General features: G+C 54.0%; 1 protein-coding gene across 1 annotated transcript; it reads left to right on the top strand.

The window, feature by feature from the left end:
- The first annotated feature begins 9,631 nt into the window (after window positions 1–9,631).
- On the top strand, window positions 9,632–11,711 carry LOC125509585 (UDP-glycosyltransferase 73C12-like). Its single transcript, XM_048674580.1, has one exon. The coding sequence runs from the start codon at window positions 10,049–10,051 to the stop codon at window positions 11,549–11,551; it is 1,503 nt and encodes a 500-aa protein (XP_048530537.1). The 5' UTR covers window positions 9,632–10,048; the 3' UTR covers window positions 11,552–11,711.
- Window positions 11,712–12,871: the final 1,160 nt, after the last annotated feature.

The following is a 12,871-nucleotide window of genomic DNA, read 5'->3' as shown; positions in this document are numbered from 1 at the left end:
CGCCGATGCAGGAGACGATCAAGAACCAGCGCCTATAGGGCACTGGAAAGCCACCTCGTCGTATGATATATACATGGTGGACACCCCAAAAGAAGGCAATGGCGATGGAACAGCAGAGGATGACCCCTCCAAGAAGCAGCCTAAGCGCCGGCGTCAGTGGCGCCGCTCTAAATCCCGCCAAAGCAAAAACGGTGATTCCGGCACGGGAGATAATAACACCCCAGATAGTGCCGAAGACAACCACATCCAACAAGATTCAGCACAGGAGGATGGAGAAGCCAGCCCTCATGAGAGAGCGGCAGACAGAGAGGTCGAGGACGATAATTATATGCCTCCCTCCGAAGACGAGGCAAGCCTCGACGATGACGAATTTGTCGTGTCGGAGGATCCCGTCGAACAAGAGCGTTTCAAACGCAGGCTTATGGCCACGGTGAGCAGCCTCAAGAAAAAACAGCAACAGCTTAGAGCTAATCAAGATTTGCTAGCCGACAGATGGACTGAAGTCCTTGCGGCCGAAGAGTATGAACTAGAACGCCCCTCCAAGAGCTACCCAAAGCGCAGGTTGCTACCCCGATTAGAGGAGGAAGCACCTAAACCTACATCACCAACGCATGATGCGGCCGACCGGCCATCCTGTGGCCGCGACAGAGAGGCCTCTCGGCCCTCCACTCAAGCCGCACCCCGGCGCTGCTCAAAAAATACCAAGGCACGGGAAAATGCGCCAAACCTGCGAGATATATTGGAGGACAAGGCACGAGACGGTAATCGTCACTCTGGATACAGTCAATCCGGCCGGGCCGAACACAGTAGACAAAGCTCGTTTGAGCTGCGTCGTGATATAGCCCAATATAGAGGCGCCGCACACCCACAATGCTTCATAGATGAAGTAATGGATCATCAAATCCCCGAGGGTTTCAAACCCGTGAACATCGAATCATACGATGGCACAACAGATCCTGCGGTATGGATCGAGGACTATCTCCTTCATATCCACATGGCCCGCGGTGATGACCTACACGCCATCAAATACCTCCCACTCAAGCTTAAAGGACCAGCTCGGCATTGGCTTAACAGCTTGCCAGCAGAATCAATCGGTTGTTGGGAGGACCTGGAAACCGCATTCCTCGACAATTTCCAGGGCACTTATGTGCGACCACCAGACGCCGATGACCTTAGCCACATAATTCAGCAGCCATAGGAATCGGCCAGACAATTCTGGACACGGTTCCTAACCAAGAAAAATCAAATCATCGACTGTCCGGACGCAAAGGCCCTAGCAGCCTTCAAGCATAACATCCGCGACGAGAGGCTTGCACGACACCTAGGACAGGAAAAGCCAAAATCTATGGTAGCCCTCACGACACTTATGACCCACTTTTGCGCGGGAGAAGACAGCTGGCTAGCTCGTAGCAATAACATGACCAAGAGCCCTGGTAATTCGGATACCAAGGACAACAGTGGCAGGTCGCGTCGCAACAAGCAAAAGCGCTGCATTAACAGTGACAATACCAAGGATACGGCAGTTAATGCCGGATTCAGAGGCTCTAAACCCGGTCAGCGGAAAAGGCCATTCAAAAGAAATACTCCGGGCCCGTCCAGTTTGGACCGAATACTCGACCGCTCATGCCAGATACATGGCACCCCCGAAAAACCAGCCAATCACACCAACAGGGATTGTTGGGTGTTCAAGCAGACAGGCAAGTTAAATGCCGAAAGCAGAGACAAGGGGTTGCATAGCGATGACGAGGAGGAGCCCCGGCCGCCGAACAACAGTGGACAGAAAGGTTTTCCCCCACAAGTGCGGACGGTGAACATGATATACGCAACCCACGTCCCCAAGAGGGAGCGGAAGCGTGCGCTAAGGGACGTATACATGATGGAGCCAGTCGCCCCAAAGTTCAACCCATGGTCTTCCTGCCCGATCACTTTTGATCGAAGGGACCACCCCACTAGCATTCGTCATGGCGGATTCGCCGCATTGGTTCTAGACCCAATTATTGACGGATTTCACCTCATTAGAGTCCTTATGGACGGCGGCAGCAGCCTGAACCTGCTTTACCAGGATACAGTGCGGAAAATGGGTATCGATCCCTCGAGGATTAAACCCACTAAAACGACCTTTAAAGGCGTCATACCAGGTGTAGAGGCCAACTGTACAGGCTTAGTTACACTTGAAGTGGTCTTTGGATCTCCGGATAATTTCCGAAGCAAGGAGTTAATCTTCGACATAGTCCCGTTCCGCAGTGGCTATCACGCACTGCTCGGGCGAACCGCATTTGCCAAGTTCAATGCGGTGCCGCACTACACATACCTCAAGCTCAAGATGCCAGGCCCTCGAGGAGTCATCACGGTCAATGGAAACACCGAACGCTCTCTCCGAACGGAGGAGCATACGGCGGCTATCGCATCGGAAGTACAAAGCAGCCTCTCAAGGCAATTCTCCAGTCCGGCCATTAAACGTCTGGACACCGTCAAGCGCGCCCGGAGTAACCTACAACAAGACCGCCTGGCACGTTCCGAGCAAGCGTAGCAATGCGGCCCCAACCCCAGCCCTCGCGAACTTGCGAAACCAGTGTTGCGCGTACATAACTACGCTCTGGAAATACCATGGACACAGGGGGAGGGGCACCATCACGGCACGCCCGAAACGCGGCTTAAACCGCACTAGGGGCTGCCGATTTCTTAATTTTCTCTTATTTTCATGACTCCATTCTTCGGAAGGCTTGTCCGGCAGTAAAAATTGCCGCACAAACGATACAACCAGGGAAGCAGAAAGCTACGCCGCACTATGGAACTCTAAGGCGGTCTCTATAACGAGCAGAATACTTGTTTCACATACCATTTCGCAGCTCGCCCCTGGAAAGGACATGTTAAATAGTCCCATCTTTTGCTTATTGCACTATTTGTATCGTTCTGCTTTGATCGCAGCTTTTTTAAATAAACAATGCATAGCTTCCGTCTATTATTGCATTACTCTTTTTTACGAATATATGTTCATTAATGACATGTTGCATCCGTACACTTTGGTACGGACAATACGCCAGGGGCTTAAGTACCCCACAATACGGTGTGAGAAGTCCGAACACTTTCACAAGTGCGGCACCCCGAACTTATAGCATTATATGCATCGGCTCCGAATCATGTCTTGGGTCAATAGTTGGGTTTGCCCGGCTCCTATGTTTTGGTACCTTACGTTCCGTTATATCGGCTAAGGTAGCACTAGGAGAACTACTGCGATTGTGGCCCAGTTGAGCTGGGCTAAGCACCTCAGTAGAGAAAGCTAAAACTGACCGTCATGATGAGGCGAGAGTTGGTCGCTGTTCGAGAGGTTTTTGAGTCCCTAAAGACTTATGCCGCTTAGAGCGAGGAGTCGGCTTTGTCCGGCCTAGGCGTGGATAGCGCCCCGAACTCGGTCTTCCGAACACTAGGGGCTTCGCCAAAATTTAAAGTTATAGAATTCTATGGCTAAGTGAGAGTGTTCAAGCATTATAGTCCGATTGCCTTGTTCGTTGTGTTGAGCGCCTCCCTCGAAGGACCCAAGAATGGGAAAAAGAGCGCTCATGTTTATCCTGAACACCCCAGCACTCGTGGCATGGGGGCAGAAGCCGACGACTCGCCATCTCTCAAATTTGATAAACGGCCGCACAGAAGGTAATATTTTAAATTCAAAAGCGTTGCTTAGCGCATATGAATAAGTTTTCAGCGTACAGGATCACAAATGCGAGTTTACTCAAAAATTACATCTTTGGAGCATTCATCCGCTATAAGGCGGGCACCGTTCAAGACGCCCTCATAATACGCTTCCGCGACGCGATGCTCCTTGCCCGAAGGCGGCCCGTCCTTCACCAGCTTCTCCGCATCCATCTTGCCCCAGTGCACTTTAGCACGGGCAAGCGCCCTACGGGCACCTTCGATGCAGACGGAGCGCTTGATTACTTCAAGCCATGGATAGGCATCCACCAGCCGTCTCACCAGCCCGAAGTAGCTACCAGGCAGAGCCTCTCCAGGCCAAAGCCGAACTATGAGGCCCTTTATGGCCTGTTCGGCCACCTTCTGGAGCTCGACCATTTGCTTCAGCTGGTCGCTCAAAGGCACCAGGTGTCCGGCCTCAGCATACTGAGACCAGAACACCTTCTCCGTCGAGCTCCTCTCCTCGGCTCGGTAGTAGGAGGCGGCATCAGACGCACTGCGGGACAAATTTGCGAATGCTCCTGGGGAGCTCCGGACTCGGGTAAGTAACAAGTAATTCACTTTCACGTGCTTGCTTTCCATAATGATTGCCTTACCCGCCGCTATCTTCTTCATCGCTTCAATTTCTTGGAGGGCTTTCTAGGCTTCGGCCTTGGCAGACTTCGCGCTTTCGAGGGCTGCCGCAAGCTCGGAAGCTTGCGTCTTTGAGTCAAGCTCCAAACTCTCATGTTTTTTCACGAGAGCCTGGAGCTCTTTCTGCACCTCCTCCACCCGCGCCTCCTGCTTCCCTCTCTCTGTGCGCTCCGCGGCCGCTCTGTTTTCAGCCTCGGACAGTGCTTTCTTAAGGGTTGCCACCTCGGTCGTGGCCCCTATAATAGCACGTTGATCCTGTCATTTTTTGCAACCACATCTTCTCTATATACTTGTGCAAGGTATTACTTACCTTCCTTCTCCTCGAGTTGCCTCTTGGCATGGCCGAGCTCGTTCTCGGACCGCGTGAGGTTTTGCTTCAGCGTATCCACCTCCGCAGTCAGTGCGGCGGAGGCCAGCAGCGAAGCCTGCATACGCATATTGACTTGATTATGTTAGACTCCTGCGAATGTTATTAGATCCTCTATTCGGATTTTCTTTCCGAACGCCGAACAGAGCATCAGGGGCTACTGTCTATGCGGTAATATTTTTACATATTCTTTACTTACCTCAAAGCCTGTTAGAAGGCTGGCACAGGCTTCAGTCAGTCCGCTCTTGGCAGACTGAACCTTCTGGATCACCGCACTCATAGTAGTGCGGTGCTCCTCGTCAATGGAGGCACCGTTAAGCACCTCCAGCAAATTGTCCGGTGCCTCCGGTTGGACGGAGGTCACCGGCTCGGTAGGCTTGCTCCTCTTGGAAGGAGGCTGCCTACCGGAGTCCGGAACCGTTGAAGGTTCCGGCGCGGTGTCCGGCTCAAGGCCGGACTTGGAGCCCTTGGGGGTTTTATCCCCTTTGCGCCTGGAGTCCGGGAGGTCGCCTTGCGGCGCCTCCAGGACCACCTCCTCCTGGCTTGGAACCTGTTGGGACAGCACCTCGGCGTCGTCCGTAGGGTGGGGGGAGGTAGCGGGCGGAAGTGAATTCACGTCCGACGAATCCAGGGAGCCGCTCGACGATTCGTTGAGCCCGGCCTTGGGCGGACTGCATAGTCATATTCGGCGTAAGGAGGAGCTGTGCAAGAAAGGAACACTATGAATTGCTCTGGTGTCCGAATACTTACGATCTCGCCAGGGGCTTGGCCCTGTGCGGCCACTCCTCTTCGCCGTCGTCGGTGTTGGTGGAGTAGTCCGGAGGAAGGGTGTTCCCCTTCTTGGACCCTTCGGCCTCCCCAGTTGGGGCGGCCTTCCTTTTCTTCCCTCCCCCCACTGGAGGGGGAGAGGTCTCTTCTTCCTCCTCCTCGTCTTCACGGGAGGAGTGCATCTTGGAGTCATCGGATGATGAATCCGACACCTCCAGGCGCCGGGCACTCTTTCGAGTCCCCGTGGCCTTCTTCTCTAGCACCACATAGGGTGCCGAAACCAGCAGCTTCGCCAAGCGAGCGTCCGCTGGGCCTTCGGGCAATGGAGCCGGACAGTTGATCTGTCCGGACGTCACCTGCCAATCCTGTCAAAGGTAAGGGAGCTTAGATCCCGCATGGAGTCAAACTATGAAAAATTGATACCCTGTAAAAGGAAAAAACAGCTTACCGCGAGAGCGTGACGCTGCGCACTGAATCCGCGATCCTCGGTAGCGGATGCGGGAGCCTCGGCGCCCTTGAAAAGCACCTTCCAGGCATCTTCGTACGTCGTGTCGAAGAGCCTGCTCAGAGTTTGGTGCCGCGCCGGGTCGAACTCCCACAGGTTGAAAGCCCGTTGTTGACACGGGAGGATCCGGCGGATGAGCATAACCTGGACTACGTTGACAAGTTTGAGCTTCTTGTCCACCAGGGTTTGGACGCATGTTTGGAGTCCGGCCAGCTCTCCTTTTTTACCCCACGACAGGCCCGTCTCCTTCCAAGAGGTGAGCCGCGTAGGGGGTCCGGATCGGAACTCGGGGGCTGCGACCCATTCAGGGTCGCGCGGCTTGGTGATGTAAAACCACCCTGATTGCCACCCCTTTAGGGTCTCCACGAAGGAGCCCTCGAGCCATAGGACGTTGGGCATCTTGCCCACCATGGAGCCTCCGCACTCCACCTGGGTACCGCGCACCACCTTCGGCCTGATATTGAAAGTCTTGAGACATAGGCCGAAATGGGGGCGGATGCAGAAGAAAGCCTCGCACACGACGATAAACGCCGAGATGTTGAGGACAAAGTTCGGGGCCAAATTGTGGAAATCTAGGCCATAGTAGAACATGAGCCCCCGGACAAATGGGTGGAGAGGGAAGCCCAGTCCACGGAGGAAATGGGGGAGGAACACCACCCTCTCATGGGGCCTAGGGGTGGGGATGAGCTGCCCCTCTTCGGGAAGCCGGTGCGCAATGTCATTAGACAAGTATCCGGCCTTCCTCAGTTTGTTTATGTGTCCCTCCGTGACGGAGGAGACCATCCACTTGCCTCCCGCTCCGGACATGGCTGGAGAAGGTTGAGGTGGGGTGTGCGGACTTGTGCGCTGGAGCTCGAGTGCGCGGAAATGGATAGGCAAAGGAGGAAGAAGGCGTGGATGAAAAGGTGGATCCTTATCCCCTTATATGGGTGGATGCGACTATGCGTCCCCACCAGCCTGGTAAAACTCGCTTATCTCCCAAGCGCCGTCATCAATGGCGCGGTTGGGTTACCCACGCCCGTATTGATGAGAATCCCGGAATAAGGGGACATGATCTCTGCTTTGACAAGGTGTGCCAAGGAAACCGCCTCGCTAAACGCGCTGAGGTGGGACAGTAAAACGATTCGAATAAAGACTTGGCCGTGGTCTGATGTCACGCTATGGAATACGTCAGCAGATTAGATTTGCGTAAATATTATTCTCTCTATGGCAATATGTGGAAACTTATTTTGCAGAGCCGGACACTACCTTTGTGTTCAAAATCTTCTATGAAGTACTTGGAGGAGTAACCCGCCTTGCAATGCCGAAGACGACCTGCGCGCCGGACTCATCGTCATTGAAGCCTGGTTCAGGGGCTACTGAGGGAGTCCTGGATTAGGGGGGTGTCCGGATAGCCGGACTATACCTTCGGCTGGACTCCTGGACTATGAAGATACAAGATTGAAGACTTCGTCCCGTGTCCGGAAGGGACTTTCCTTGGCGTGGAAGGCAAGCTTGGCGATACGGATATGTAGATCTCCTACCATTGTAACCGACTCTGTGTAACCCTAGCCCTCTCCGGTGTCTATATAAACCGGAGGGTTTTAGTCCGTAGGACGAAGAACAATCATACCATAGGCTAGTTTCTAGGGTTTAGCCTCCTTGATCTCGTGGTAGATCTACTCTTGTACTACCCATATCATCAATATTAATCAAGCAGGAGTAGGGTTTTACCTCCATCGAGAGGGCCCGAACCTGGGTAAAAACATCGTGTCCCTTGTCTCCTGTTACCATCCGCCTAGACGCACAGTTCGGGACCCCCTACCCGAGATCCGCCGGTTTTGACACCGACACCCCCTTCTTCAAATTAGATGTGGCAGATGCGGAATGAACTCCTACCACAAGATCGCATATGAGCAATTCAAGAGGAATTTGCGGGATTCTTTCTTGACCACATCATAAATAAAGTTGAAGAATACCATGTGGAATTTGACATTAGATGTTAGGGGATTGTAAGAGATCTTATATTGTATATATGTAGCCAGTAGCGTCGGATAGATATATGAAAACTTGTTGTTCGACCAATCTCTCAGAGAAGGAGAGGTCGATCACTTCTCTCTGTATATGTTCATGACGATCTTCTGTACTTAATGGTTTCCTTCATTTGCTAACTAGCTAGCGTGTCGAGTCCTCTCTATACCTATAGTACGTAGCATCGACCAAGCACGGAGATAAGAGAGGACACTTCTCTCTATTAGCTAGCTAACACAATATATGAAACCCCTAAATTACCCCCCCAACCCCCCCCCCCCCCCCAACCCCCAACCCCCCCCCAGCCCCTGAACTGCCGACGCGTGGATGCTTTTTGGTCCCGGTTGGAGCTACCAACCGGGACAAAAGGTCCTCCTGCCCGAGCAAGCCGCAGCGGCCACATGGATCCCCATCTGTCCCGGTTCATAGGCGAACCGGGACTAAAGGTAATGGGCTTTAGTACCGACCCTTTAGTCCCAGTTCCGGAACCGGGACAAGTGGGCCTCTAGAACCGGGACAAATGGGCATTTTTCTACTAGTGCTTGTAGGCGGCCTGTAATTCTACCTGATATTGGCGATACCGCCAGCGGTTGCGGCGGATGTCATGGGCGGAGCTGTAGGAATCGAGCAGCACCGCCTACTCCGCCATGTCCGCGTTTGGCGCGATGGCCATGCCGGCGGCGAGTTGCTCCTCTGCCTGCATGTGCTCGTCGAGGAGATGAAGGTTGTTGGCCTGGTCGGCCCGCGTCTCCCGGAACATGGCCTCCCACTCCTCCCGCACCATGTCCATATACTGGGCACGGGTCTCGTCGATGGTGATGCCGGCATGCACCGATGAGGAGGGTGGCGTCGGCTCATCCTCGGTCGCACCCTCCATTGGGAGGTCGTCGGCCTTTGTCTGCCTGTCGGCCTATCGGCCGGCAGCAATGGCGGCTATCTCCTCTTTTGGTCGGGCGAGAGGTTGTCTCAGAGGGTTTTGGAGCACGAGGAGGCCAAGGTGGGCGTGGTGCGAAGATGTCAAAGGGACAAGAGGAGGATGACATACTGCGGCTAAGGCCAGGGCTGGAGTTTATATAGCGGGTGGATGGCAATGGTGGGCTGCAGATGGATGGGCGGGTGGCGCCGGAGTAGGTTACTCGGCAATCGCATATCATTGATGTAGCGCGACGAACCGCCGTGGTGTCTTATCTCTACACAATTATACTTCTAATTGTTTGAACGCGGAGCGGTCGCGTGCACCAGGAAGCAGCACGGGCGGCGCTCTCTTGACCGGCGCGCCGCTTCAATGCCGACAAGAGTGATAGATCGCGTCTGATCAGACCGGGCATGAATGCAGCACTGACGCTCTAGAGCGGCGCTAGCCGTTTCGGACGAGAAGCGTGCGGGGGAAAAGGGTGGGGTGGGCTAGGGCAATCAGGAGCGGAAGTGGCAGCAGTCCGGACACGCACAAAACCCTCCATTCTGTTTCCGGTTTGTGCGAAAAAATGTATCCGCACAGCCGAACGAACCGATACAGTATCGTGTTGGATGACGGAACACAGTCGGGACGCTTTGAGGGTCGAAGAAGTTGGTGACGCCCTTGCTAGTCTAATTTACTCCCACTATGTATGCCAAGGTGATTGTAATGCACCTCCTATCTAATGAAAGCGTTTCTTTAAAGAAAATACTGTACCCGATTAGCGATCTTAGTCAAATGACTCTGCAGAGCGCAGATCTCGATGTGCCGTTGGTAGCACATGCGGGCATCTCCACATTGTCAGTGACAGGACAAAAACCAAACTACGGCCGAGTAAGATCAGCATCTAATCTTGGATATTAGGCTCCGCATTCTCAAGGTGCGTCAATCCTGACGCTATGTACTGATGTTCGCATCCTCTACGGTGCGTCAATCCTGACGCCACGCACCGACGACGCCGGCCGGCCGGCCTCTGCCGGCTTGGGTGTCGACGCCACCAATCAACACAAAGACGCGGCCTCTGCCGGCTTGGATCTGTCGACGTTCTTTAAATCACTCGCTGACTCTGCTAGCTAGCCTCCTCAGCCTCTCATCGGATCCTCTGAGCCAGGAGCCCACGATGTCGACCGATGAAGAAGTGAAGGCGGAGGCGGCGGCGGCGCACTTCGTGTTCGTCCCGCTAATGGCCCAGGGGCACATCATCCCCGCCGTCGACACCGCGCTGCTGCTGGCCACTCAAGGCGCGCTCTGCACCATCGTCGCCACGCCGTCCACGGCGGCGCGGGTGCGCCCCACCGTCGAATCCGCCCGGCGCTCCGGCCTGCCAGTCAGCCTCGTCGACTTCCCGCTCGACTACGCCGCGGTCGGCCTGCCCGACGGGGTTCCAGGCGGGGCGGACAACATGGACAACCTCCCCCCGGAGTACATGCTGGCCTACTTCTCCGCCGTCGCGCTCCTCCGGGGGCCGATCGAGGCCCACCTCCGCGACCGCGCGCCCCGGCCACCGACATGCATCGTGTCCGACTTCTGCCACCCGTGGACCGTGGAGCTCGCGGCCAGCCTCGGCGTCCCCCGGCTCAGCTTCTTCAGCATGTGCGCCTTCTGCGTCCTCTGCCAGCACAACGTCGAGAGGTTCAACGCCTACGACGGCGTGCTCGACTACAACCACCCGGTCGTCGTGCCGGGGCTGGAGAAGCGGTTCGAGGTGACGAGGGCGCAGGCCCCCGGCTTCTTCCGGGGCTGGCCCGGGTGGGAGAAGTTCGCCGACGACGTGGAGCGCGCGCGGGCCGAGGCCGACGGCGTCGTCATGAACACCTTCGTGGAGATGGAGCCCGAGTACGTCGCCGGCTACGCGGCCGCGAGGGCGATGAAGGTGTGGACCGTGGGGCCGGTGTCTCTCTACCACCAACACGCCGCAACGCTGGCGGCGAGAGGGAACACCGCGGCAATCGACACCGACGACTGCGTCCGGTGGCTCGACGACAGGGAGCCCGGCTCCGTGGTCTACGTCAGCTTCGGCAGCATCGCGCACGCGGACCCGAAGCAGATCTCGGAGCTCGGCCTGGGGCTGGAGGCGTCGGGCTACCCTTTCATCTGGGTGGTCAAGGACGCCGGCCGCCACGACGAGGCCGCGCTCGCCTTCCTCCGCGAGCTCGAGGAGCGCGTCGCGGGGCGTGGACTGCTCGTCTGGGGGTGGGCGCCGCAGGCGCTCATCCTGTCGCACCGCGCGGCGGGCGCGTTCGTGACGCACTGCGGCTGGAACTCGACGCTGGAGGCGGTCGCGGCGGGGCTGCCGGTGGTGACGTGGCCGCACTTCACGGACCAGTTCCTGAACGAGAAGATGGCGGTGGAGGTGCTGGGGATCGGCGTCAGCGTCGGGGTGAAGGAGCCAGTGATGTACCGGATGGATGAGAAGGATATCGTGGTTGGGAGGGAGACGGTGGAGGCCGCGGTGAGGAGCGCCATGGACGGCGGGGAGGATGGCGAGGAGAGGCGCTGCAAGGCCCGTGCGCTCGCGGTGAAAGCGAGGGCGGCCATGCGGGAGGGGGGCTCGTCGCACGCCAACATCCGCGATCTGGCCAAGAGTTTCCAGGTGGGCGCCACACAAGATACCCCCGAGTGATACCTGCGGAGTGTGTTTATAGCATGTAGCTGTCGAGCTACCGAGAGCCTAAAATGCCGTTCCAATCAAGGTTTTAAGACATTGAAAACTTGTACACTACATTTGATCTATTTTTGTACTATTTTTTATCAATGTGGAACGGTGGAAGGCTTTAGCAGAAGTATTAGTGATTTTTTGAGATTATTAGAATTGGCATGTGACGCGACGGTATTTGGTGGTTTGTATTCTGAATTCGAATTTTCTCCAATTCATGTGTTGAATCCAGGATGTTCTAATATTCGTGCATGACAATTAGGGACCTCTTATTGGCAAGTGGTCTGAATTTTTCTCATGTAAATCACTTTTTTGTTACGAGTAAATATAAACATAAAATTTAACTTAAAACCATTTAACCACAAAAAATAATAATAAATAAATAAATACCATAAATAAAAAGGAAAAGATATATTATTCTAAGGTGTAGTTGTTTAGGAATTTTAAAGACACACATGGCATATAATGGTATTGCTTGAACAACCAACTTGAAACTTGAGTAGAATTTCCTACCCCTTGACGAAAGTAGTTTTTCTTGCCATCCATTCACTCTTTGGACAACCCTTTCAATCAAATATTTGGAGCAAAACAGTTTTGTCCATACCAATAGTGGAAGGCTTATTGTTCAAAGCTTCTGTCATAATATCAAGAATTGTGAAACCTGCTCTCATAACAACATTTGTATTTGGATCAAATAAGATGCTTGACTTCTCCAAACTAATCTATTGGCCGTACGCAGAACATTAGGTATCAAGAACGTTCTTTAAACATGCAACATTATCAGGTGTTGCCTTCATAAGTATCAAGAAATCATCTGTAAAAAGGAGTTTGGTTATAAAGGGAGCTCTCTACAAACCTGAACTCCCATCAGTCCATTATCTCGAGCATGAGAGAGCAAAGTAGTAAGGCCTTTAGTGGATAATAAAAGCAGGTACGGGCAAAAGGGGTCTCCTTGCCTGAGCCCCCTCAAGGGTTTGAAACAACCTGGTTCCTCGCAATAAAATCAGACTGTATGGTCCTTTAAAAAGACCCAGTGATCTCGATCATATGTTTTGTTCATGTCCGATTTAACCGCACACAAACCCTCTTTTCCGTCTCATTTATGTTTTATTTTATGGTAACACTCATATGCCACAAGCACTTCGTGAGTGATCATTCTTTCCAGACACAAAAGCGCTTTGTGTTAGACTGATGATCTCTGGCAGAAAAGTTTTCACGCGGCTTGCAAGCATCTTAGAAATCACTTTGTTAACAAGATTACATAGACTTATAGGCTGAAATCGCGTT

The sequence above is a fragment of the Triticum urartu genome, chromosome 5, assembly GCF_003073215.2.
Source record: "Triticum urartu cultivar G1812 chromosome 5, Tu2.1, whole genome shotgun sequence".
Lineage (NCBI taxonomy): Eukaryota > Viridiplantae > Streptophyta > Magnoliopsida > Poales > Poaceae > Triticum > Triticum urartu.
Note: the sequence above shows the minus strand (reverse complement) of the source record. Positions and strands in the feature narration are given on the sequence as shown.